The sequence below is a fragment of the Dermacentor silvarum genome, chromosome 2 (genome assembly GCF_013339745.2).
Source record: "Dermacentor silvarum isolate Dsil-2018 chromosome 2, BIME_Dsil_1.4, whole genome shotgun sequence".
In the NCBI taxonomy this organism is placed as follows: domain Eukaryota; kingdom Metazoa; phylum Arthropoda; class Arachnida; order Ixodida; family Ixodidae; genus Dermacentor; species Dermacentor silvarum.
The window spans coordinates 224,206,167-224,217,171 of record NC_051155.1 but is presented as its reverse complement, the minus strand read 5'-3'; the positions used below and the strand labels follow the sequence as shown (position 1 = coordinate 224,217,171).

The 11,005-nt window shown below is 44.1% G+C and overlaps 1 protein-coding gene across 1 annotated transcript; it reads right to left on the bottom strand.

Annotated features, from left to right (window-relative positions):
* Positions 1-3,133: 3,133 nt before the first annotated feature.
* On the bottom strand, positions 3,134-10,948 carry LOC119442746 (insulin-induced gene 1 protein). Its single transcript, XM_037707746.2, has 5 exons — positions 10,336-10,948; positions 9,772-9,893; positions 8,591-8,757; positions 6,906-7,005; positions 3,134-5,606 (listed from the first exon to the last, which is right to left on the bottom strand). Exons 1-5 carry the CDS (start codon positions 10,517-10,519, stop codon positions 5,559-5,561), a joined length of 621 nt encoding a protein of 206 aa, XP_037563674.1. The 5' UTR covers positions 10,520-10,948; the 3' UTR covers positions 3,134-5,558.
* Positions 10,949-11,005: the final 57 nt, after the last annotated feature.

Below are 11,005 nucleotides of genomic sequence, written 5' to 3'. Positions count from 1 at the left end.
CGCGGCTTTCTACTGGCGGAGAGGATAGCTGCGTCGACATATGGCAGATACGTGCGAAACGTAGCGAAAAAGCGATCGGCCGAACCGTTACGCCTCAATGCATCATTCATCATACACAGCGTCTCGGCGCGCTCAACATTGCTTTCGAAATGCCGCTTCGTTTTGCGCTATGGGCTATCATGCAAAAAATTGTTGCACGCATCTGTTGTCAAGTGGTGCCACCTCGAAGCGATTAACGGAACTGCAGAATGGCTTTGCTCGTGCTTCTTTCTACCGCATTCGAGATTTAGCACGGACGTGGCAAGAGCTAGTGGCTGGCACACTGGGTACAAAATCTGGCTACGTCACTGGCAAGAAGCTATATCTATGGCGCGCTATGCAAGAGAAGCGTTATACGTAACAACATTAATAAAGAATGAATCACTTGCTGCCACCGAAAGTGCTTCAGTCCCATTTTTTTTTTTATCCTTAGCTGCGTGACCCTAGTTTTGTAGGAGACCCTTCCTGTCTTATTACGAAAGTTTACCCAACAAAAAACTGTAAACAATCCTACCACGAAGATAAAATGTTTTCTGAATGTCCTAGTCAACAAATAATTGGTCCCATAAGTAATTTGCACAGTATGCCACTACGTTACTGAATACTCCAAATATGGAAATAAAATAATGCTTACATTAATTGAGCACAAATTGCCATTCTTACTATGGCATTAATCGACTGGTTAGCAAGACACAGATATTTCCGACAGTTGCACCATGCTGTCATGGTAATTCCAGGAAGGTGACGGCCTTGAATGGGCAATTCTGCTTTATTGGCTACAATGTATATTCAATTGTCTTCTACCAGCAATAATATTGTGTGAGCATTGGTGCTGAATGTATGTGGTAATATAGGAGATACTCTGTTCATGGTCTGAGTATACATGTCATGAGCAAAAAAAAAAAAAAAAAAAAAAAGAACATTTTAGTAATGTTATTCAAGAGCAGAACATATGTAGTTTGGTTAGCTGGTGCATGGTCTTACAATAAGTCTATGCAAAGCAAACAAACAACACTCTTACATACAAAGAAAAATAGGATGAGCACTATCCTGGGTTGCATCCTGTATCTTTGTATACGAGATGTTCGTTCACTTTCACTGTTTTCGCTAAAATTATTGTCATTCAAAAGATGAACGTACATCATACTATCCAGTCTGTTACAGCCCTTTTCATCCAGGTGCATGAGTGGTCATCTCTAGATAGTTGCATGTGCATATAAAGTGCACGAGCTGTCAGTGTATCCAGTGCTTTTCAGCAGATGCTCAAGTTGGCTTCACAACAGTCCAGAGGGCACTTAACCCTTTATTGACGAATGTTCCCTGCAGGCAACATACCGAAAATTGTTTTTTTTTTTTTCTTGCCGAGTTTCGGTGTGGTGTACAAACTTTCCGGCTAAATATATTCAGCCAACGCTGAATGACAGTCAGCAAGCGCCATTTGTTAGTTTAGAGAAGGTACACTGGACGAGGAGGAAGAAATTTGGCACACGACTCGCTTTCTTCTGAAAGCACGTGTAGAGGAGACGGACCGATGCAAGATTTCCGGCTTCAGTGCGGTGTCCTACAGGTGATGTAAAGCATATGTAATGTACACCTGTGGTTCACATGGCGTGAGAGCTGTCTGTACAAATTCCAAACGAAGCCATAGGTGGCCTGGGGTGAAGCCCACTTCCAGTTTTAGAGCGCAGTTCTTGGAACCAGTTCCTGCGTTGAGCGTCGGCGTCCCTCGACGTAACCAAGCGAACGAGCATAGCGAAGGGTGAAAGAGCGAACGCGGAGCGCAGCGGGGGATGAAAGACGGCGATAGCGATACGAGCGCCAGGAGGAAATCGGAGTAGGAGGCTACAGTGAAAGCATGAGGCGGAAAGCGGAGATGTTCCTCACCAGGAGGAAAGCAGCGTGCCGCACGAGACGGCGCCATAGTAGCGTGCGCCGTAAAGCTCCCAAGTGCGCCGACGAGGTCTTTACTAAGGCGTGCTGCGAGCGCGTCCACCGATACCATGTATGGAAACAAAGCGCCGGCGCGTGCTTCGGACTCACTGCGCATGCGCTACTTAATTGGGCCGCGCCGCTAGAACACGGGAACGCGCGTGTTCGCGCTTTCTTTCTGAACAATGAGCGACGCAACCGGTGGAATTCAAAACATCTGAAGATCTGCGCTCAAATTTCGCATTAGGGAGCATCGTAATATATCGCTGGTGAATTTTAACGCGATGGCGTCAAAGACTTCGCGTCGCAGAAAATGCGGTGTCGGCGTCGTTGTCCATTAGAGAAAAATCATCCCGAACCACGCACGCCCTCCGCGTGGCGCATAGGCGTTACTTTACCAATTTCTCAAATATGCGTCAGAAAATTCGTAAAGTACGACTTGCACACATCCTACAGACATGATAGCGTCGGATTTTAATTTGAATATACGAGAAAACATAACTTTGTTATGGCGAAACTCAAACCACTTTTCCAGCTGCCGTTTGAGGTCTGTCTCAGGGGGAGCAGCGCGCCACGCTTGGTTCCTTGCACGGAGTAGTTCCTTGCAACACCATTCACATGGCGCTAGCCTCCGCGACCCCGCCGCGCGGGGAAAAAAAAAAAAAAAAATCACAGCAAGCTCGCCTTTGTGCATAGCGTCCGCCACCAGCGTTTCCAGGTAAACATTACGGTTACATAAGCTGCAGTTACCGGAAAGGCAGTCTTTGAATGCTATCGCGTTCCACTCTTACAGGCGAAGCCTAAGCGTCCTGCAAGTTTTTCTGCCTGGTGTTTCCCTCCTATTACTAAAAAAAAAATTTTTTTTTTCTTTGAGTATGCTTATTCTTGGTATGTTTTGCACACTTTAGAAAATAAGCATATCTTTCAGGTATTTATATGTGCCGTCATTAAAGGGTTAAGCATTGCACTGGCAGTTCATTGAAAAGGTCTATAAGCTTCACAAGGAGGCTGCGGTGTTAGGTATCTCTTGCTGTACATCCACTTTGTCATCTGGCATGGAATATGAGCATGACCGAAAAGCAATCGGCAGGCTACCAGATGCCAGTACAAAATATATGGCCTTTTTTAAAAAGTTTGTGCTTACGAACATGACTGAATCGCTGGGAAGCAGGTACGCAAACTTTATTAGACCACTGTAGGCCTGCACATATTGCAATTCACTGGAGTTCACATTGGTACAGAAACAGCAACAAACACTAAAATGTGTTCAATATATGGCACAAGATAGAGAGATGTGTCACTCAACTGTCAATGAAATTAGTCGTATACTATATCTGTTCCTGTCACATTGACATTTGAACAAGGAGACAAGACTGTACAGATGAACACATAAATAATGTGACGAATTTAATGGAGCTCGTCAGCATTAAGGTGCTGCAAGCGACATAGGAGTGCGCGAACAGGTGACAAACTCTGAGACAGTGTGTCATATTTGCTATAGCACAGCACTTCTCATATGTAACAGGCTGCCAATTTTAGAATACTAGTATTTGTTCATGAAGAGTAGAGTCTTCGACTTGTCACCTAGAAGATGAAATTCAAAGCTGCCACACTGCATTCTAGACAACTGTGGCAAACCCTGTACAGAATGCAGGGTTGTACGTATATATTCAGTTGTTTCTATGTACAGGGGTGTTTTCAAGTGCAAGAAATGCTAGAGAGAGAGAGAGAAAACAAAAAACAAGAACTAGGATGCACACAACATGATAAATACTACATATGTAGAGGCAGAAGACAAACTGTACAATATTCCAACCTACGACTTCAGTATATATAGATATAAAAAAAAAGTATTGCTTACTTATTCTGTGCAAGGGTTACAAGAGAACATAGTGTGCATGCTTGAAGCGACTAAACACTGTCCATTATTGCACTTTTATACATGCCTGGACATGCATATTGCTATACTACTGAGGATTACGGCTTCCAGTCATGGAAAGGCTGTCACATAAAAACGTATGTCAGAAAAATCAGCGACAACATAGACAAACTGACCGAATCCCAAAGACAGGGTTTGAAGCAGTTTCTGTGAAAAGAAATCCAGGATTTTTAAGCAATTTTAAGACTTTAACAAAGCACCTTCGAGGACAACAGTATATTCAACAACAAGCAAAGTCATTCCATCAATTGGACAAGAACTGGAGAAGAAAAAAGTATACAAGATAACAGCTTAGTAAGCAAACCACCAATGTACACCACAATGCTGATAACCAGATTAATGGACTCTGCTTTTGAATTGCACTAACAAAAAAAGATCCACTAAGCTTAGCTGAAGACCGAATTTCAGGATTCTTAAGCACTTCGTGAAATTTAAGTGTTCAAGACCATAAATTTGGAACTTGGACTGCTACAAACCCCGTCAAGGAGATATTTTTTTGCTGTGCACTGACTACTTAGTTCCTCGCCAAGAATCATAATCTCATTTTAAAGTAGTACCAAAGGCAACAATACACATTTGAAACAGCCAACAAACTTAATTTGCTGCCCGACTTAGTTTTGCAGTGCTGAAACAGATTTGTTCCTTCTTCCTTCTGCCTAACTGGGCCCACTACTGCAGTCGGGCATCTTGGCTACGTCCACTGCACTTGAGTGCAGCTGTCGGTTCCAGGTGACACAAGGCACTGAAGTACAACTGCAAGTTCTTTGCATCATACCAGAACAAGCCCTGTCAAGGTGAGCAACATGAGTGAGAAGGTTTAAGAGCTGTCAGCCTATGCCAATGCATATTAAAATCTGGGCCACACAAGAAATGTAGCCTACATACAAATGCCATTACATTAAAGAAAACGAAAAGCTTTACTTATCTAGAAGACGTTGAATGAAAAAACAATCTTTGAAATGCTAGGTTTCTGGTCATTAGCAGACAAATGTCATCCATTAGCCAGGCTCTTCTGTAGCCAGTAACAAAATTTTTACATGCGTCTACATAGTTTCAGATCATCTTACACGAGTCCACAGGACGCTTAAATAATAGAGACATATATAGAAACAATTCATATGCCTAACTTGCCACAATCCACACCTCACCACAGACGCACTCTGTGCAAAACAATAATGCAAAACAAAAATAAGTACAGATGCAAGGACATTGCCCTAAACGATCCCTTTGGTCACTGCATACACAAGCACACGAAAATAGGCAGCAGCACAAGCCTCCGCAAGCAAAACAGCGCGATTCCAGGACTCCAGAGAACGCAACACACGGTGCAGCTCAACATGGCTCAGTTCGTTCGCACAGGTCGGGTAAAGTGAAGGCAGTCTCTGACCAACGACGACGATCGCACAGTCTATAAATAGTCAGCATCACAGATACACGCTTTTTTTTTTTTTTTTCACAGAGCCTACAGACACACACAGCTTGGCGGTAGTGCTGCTCGTAGAAGTACTTGAGTAGTGCTAGCTGCTTGCTTAGTGCTGGTTTCACATGAAACTCACTCCTCAATCAGCCAACCAAGCTGGTGCCACGTGCTTCACTGCAGACCCTTGGCAAAGTATGAAAAGAGTTGTCCTGAGAAATGACACAATGTGCTTCATTCTTGGTGTTTCTTGGAGGCAAGAGGTTCGTCAGATGTCTCTCCCTGCAGAAGCAAAGTGCCACGCTAAAATAACAGCCAAAAAATGCGACAAGAATGCAAAAGGAGCCATAGGTATTTTAGCTGGCATCTAGTCCTTTCCTGGACAAGTTTCTGCCATGCTGCTAACGAAATTCCAGGCCAGCGACTGTATGTGCAATTCATAAACCCATGAATTGATCGACTCATGGGGTTTAAGTCTCAAGGCAACACTGGGGCTATCACAGATGCCGTAGTGGAAGGCTCCGAACTAATTTTGACCACTTGGGGTTCTTTTACGTGAGCCTAAATCTAAGTACCCGAACATTTCTGCACATCACTCCTATCAAAATGTGACCGTGGCAGCTCGGCAACGTAGCTGTCATCATGGGATCGGCTGCAGAACATCATAACAACCGAGCCACCATAGCATCTGCATTCATTAATTGATGTATGTGTTAGTGTAAGGGCCAGTATCCTCGTATCATCATCTTAATACACAACTGTATTTCTAATGATGAACTACAGTAATATAAAAGGCAGAGACATATATCACGCGACAGGAGTACAGCAGATTCACACAGCTCTTCTGAAATTAATCTATGAATGCGGTAATAATGGCAGTCATCCTACTCTAGCCAAATGTATTTAATTGCTGTATCAACTTATGTGAAGACTGTAACAGTAGTTGCAAATGAGATCAAATATGTGCAATACTAATGATTTCGGCAATTTTTGCAAAGTCCAAAGTCTAAAATAGACTTTTATGCAAGGAACTTGCTATTAATGCTTGTAAATTGCGTCTATAAAATGTTATGGAATGGTGTACGAAGTTACAATACCAAAATAGTAAATCTAGGTTCTCTGTACTGTACGGCCAAACAGCATAATAAATGAAGAGTTATCACTTTCATGAAAGTATATTTAAATCGCTTAGTAGCACCTATAAGTGTCAAACTGCTTGAATTCAAGACTGTAAGCAAATATAACAAAGTTAATGACATGCTGCATTCTTGGCATCTGAAGTTTCATCTTTGCTTTGTTGGCTGATGTACAGTTCTGTGTCGTGTTCTCAATGTAATCAGCTTGAATGCTCCAAGATGGAAGCATCAGCAGGAAAATTAAATTTGGTCAGTGCTACACTAGGAATTAAATGTCAGTTTTTCTGCACTGCAATAACAAAATGCCAACAAAAATGGAAACACTCAAGTGATCTTGTCAAGAACAGGAATCTAACTAGCACAGCTCACTCTTGCAGGCATTTCCCACTCCTATGCAGACGTTTTTGTTTTTGCCTAAAAATTTAAGCAAGCCCACGGTCCTTACCAGAGCAAGCAGCCGCCCAATGTTGCCGACTGTAATGCCTCCCGAGAAGAACACACAAGGAAGCCAGGATCTTACGAAAGCCAGGTCTTTCTCAGAACACCTAAAGAAAAAAATGAATGTTTTAAGTTTGACATCATCTTTCATAATTTCACTAAGCAAATTGAAAGCTGTGACCAAGAGATACCACATCTAACCTTAGCCAAGCTGCTTCTGATTCAGTCATTTTTACTGCGCCATGTCCAGTGTAATTTTTTTTTCGCACTTTTATCGTGGCGGGCAAAATATGATGAGTGCTTTGTGTTTACGCAACTGCATGTTGTGACAACAGTGGCACCAAAAGTGATTTGAAGCAACTAACTCTGTTCACTGCCTGACTAGGCAACCAGTTGACTGCACCTGGTCAACTGCATAGACTGTAGTCATCACATCAAACATGCAGCTAGGCCTCGGAGTTCATGTCAAGAGAAGCAGATGACTGTCATGTTTATGCTAGCAAGCTTGTCAAAGTGATTTCGCTGTGCGCTGATGCATTGGAACTGGATGTTGCCGCTTGATGAAGTCTAGTTTGAATGTTCACAGTGGCACCAAAGGTGCATACTGCTTTGACATTGAATTGAGTAAAGCATTCGGCTGCGGAGTCACGTCTCTCATTTGAATTGTGTGCACCCTGTGCATATAACCAAGCGACCAACCAAACACTTTGTTTTTTGCACGCTGGCAGGCACAAATGCTATGTTTGCCATGTCTACTCCTGCTCTATAGTATAGAGCATGTAAGGACCAAAAAAAAAAAAAATGTGGTTGATCCCTCTTATATAGGAATCGGTATAGAACACGAAAGTGAAACGTGTCTTCACAGAAGTAGTGTAATGTTTATTGCACATTGATATATAATGTCTATTGGTGTTTTGTGGCTAAAGCGCCCTTAGGCGTTGATGCACCCACGCTGACGCCTGGTGGCACGTCTCCTCCATCACGACTACCAACGTCGATGACCATGAGCAACCGTCGTGCATATGGAAGCTGCACTACGCTGCACACGCTAGCACAACGCGAAAGACGAAGCACGTAACTGACACACTAATACAACACGCAAGACAAAGCACGTAACTGAATCGTCACCGAGTCAAATCAGCGCGTACAGCGCGTCGTAATTGCAGCCTCCGCGATCAACTTCAGAAACATTTTCAGAGCTAATTGCGGAGGCCACGCTCCGCTGTGCTGAGTACGGTGAACGCCACCTAGGTGGCGTTGGTAGTGCTTCTTGATGCCAGCGTCCCTTCGAATGCTGGCATCGAGGCGTCGTAGTGCTGAGACCACCGAAGCGTTCACTGTCGGTGCGCGTTAGTGTCATAATGCAGTACTTCTCTTTTCTGCTCGTAGGCGGCGGCACCGCCCCGAGCAAGAGCGCGGGTACACGGAGGAGTGTTAGATATATAAGGCGCGTCTGTGTAGCTCTCTGCAAATGCGTTTGTGGCGCAATGGGTTAAACGCTCGGCGATCTATCGTCGCGGACCGAGAGGTCGTGGGTTCGATTTCCAAATTTTGCATGTTTGTGGAACTTTTTCTTCTGGTTTCTTTCTTTGTATTATGTTCTATGACGTATTTCCGTGACGGAAATACGTTAGTGAAGTCTTGGTGGACCCCGGCATAAAACACTTTCGTGTTAAAAAAAAAAAAGCCTACCTGCCAATCCTGTAGTACACAAGGAAGTGGGCCACCAAGGTGGCCACAAATGCTGTGAGGATGCTGAGGCCAAAGCCACCTTGCGTGCGGTCGCACAGCCACCAGAGGCTCACCGAAAGCAGCACCAGAGACAGTGCAGGTTGCCAGTCGCTCTGCAGCTCAATTTTCTGTGGACAGCTCAGTCAAGGACGGACAACTGTGGCTCAAGGCTTGGCTCCACAACATTACGTCTCAAGTTATAAGCTAAAAAGCTGCATTCGGACATAATTGTTATAAGCCACTGCATTTCACCAGCCTTTACATTGTCTTTCTGTACAAATTTCTCAGTTTGCACTATTCGTTGCTTCCATAGTATACACCAACTAGCTTACAAAAAAGTTCATTTGAACAGATTTTGCCATGACATTAATTGCAGCCAAGAAGCACAACTATAGTGGACAACCTTATTGCAGCATCTGGTGGGCTAGTCCAACGAGCTTGCATGCATTAGGAGGAGATTCTTCTTTATCACATCTGTAATAATTCCTGTGACAATATCAAAGCACAGTGATGCCTCATAGCAGCAAGGGGCAATGACATAGTATTTTTGCTGCTCATTTACACAATACACTTATCTATGCAAAAATAATCTCAGTGGCAGGTGTACCAGCCTATACCGCTTTGTCATGTCCACTGCCTTTTCGCACATGATGAAAATGATACCACCAAGAATGGTCATCCTGAAATAAGGCCACTGGTGGTTCACATCAACTGAGAAAAGGCTTTTGCGAAATTTCCAAGAATTCTGCCAGCTGGTGTATAAAAAATTGGTTTTGCATATTACAATGTGCCAAATAAAAATAAAGCACTGCTTAGGACAATAGGAATGATTTCAGAATTATATTTGTTTCTGTGGAGATCCCACCTGGTCTAGTTACAACGTGCCAAGATATCGCACTTGTCCTGCCTTAACTGTTGGCAATGATGAACTACTGTTGATGATGAATTTGGGTAGAATTATGTTCCATTTGCTAGGGCTTGCCAAGATGTATGCAGATAAGAGCATATGTTGCAAAGCTGAACACTTCTAACGAACTAACAATATATATATATATATATATATATATATATATATATATATATATATATATACCCGTCAAATGTCAAGCAAACGCATGCACAAACATTTTTTTTAAGGATACAGCGCTGGCTTGATTGATCCCCACGAAGAGCGCGACGCACTTCATGACATCAGACCAGTGGTGGGGAATAGTTTCCTCGCCAAGCTTGTGGTCCAGGCATGGATACAGCAGGCCCACTGAGACTGGAAGCAGAGTTCATAATACGTAAAAGTCAGTAAACGCTGCAACGTTTCTGAATTCATATAACAGAAAATAAAAATACAGGCGCCGTAATACGCGCAGGCACAATAAAGCCGCCGTGCAAACTGAAATCAAATGGCCACAGTTGTGTATATTCTTTGCTAAAGCTCTTCAAGCATGGCAATTTCGAACAAAATTGGAATAGGAGCTCGTTCTCAGAATACACAATTACTGGGTCATCTGTGCACCAAAATAGAAAAAGCTATTTTTGGCCACCATTTATTTGCGGTAACGCATACGCGCAGGGAATGGGCAGCGATGTGATCCCAATAATAATCAGTCCAACTAGTATAGGGCATATTGCGCTGTCGCGATAGGCAATTAGGTTAAGCAACGCAGGGCCTACGAATTAAACATAAAAATAAAACGGGAGGTTTGGCTCACCAGCAGCTGTGCCACATATGGCGGGGACCCACCACGGCGATGACATGAACACAGATCCGATGAGATTGCGCTCGAACGCCGAGAGGCGGTACTGTATTTGAAAGAAGTCCAGCATCATGCTGAAGAAAACCCCGACGCAGAAGAGAAACGAAACCCTCCACAGGAGACTTCTCGTGGCCGTCATTGTTGCTCGAAGAATGTTCGCTGCCGTTCACACACCACCAAGACAGAGACGCTCCTGCGCGCTTCCAACGATCTGCAGCATCCCACTGCTGCGCGAGACGAGTCCTTCGGAGCCGGATCTCGGTGACGTAACTGATCTGAGCATTCACCTCTGCCGAGTGGCGCGATTGACAAGTCACACGCCTGACAATGGGTCAGCAGGCCGCGGAGTACCGACGCGCGAGAAGCACTGAGCGTTCAGCGGCCGCGCGGATGATGCCCCTTCGTCGTCGGCCGCGGGTTCGTAGTATATCAGTTACCTTTGGCCAGGAAACTCCGCACGCGCGATCTCGGGTGCTACTCTACGTCGACTTTATCGCGCAGGCGACGCCTCGACGAGCACGTTTCTCAGGCTGTATCATTGTTTATGTTTCACTTTTACCCTCTGGTGACGAAGAGAACGCAAAAACAGACGATAGACTGCGCCCAATCAGCGCTTAGGGCTATG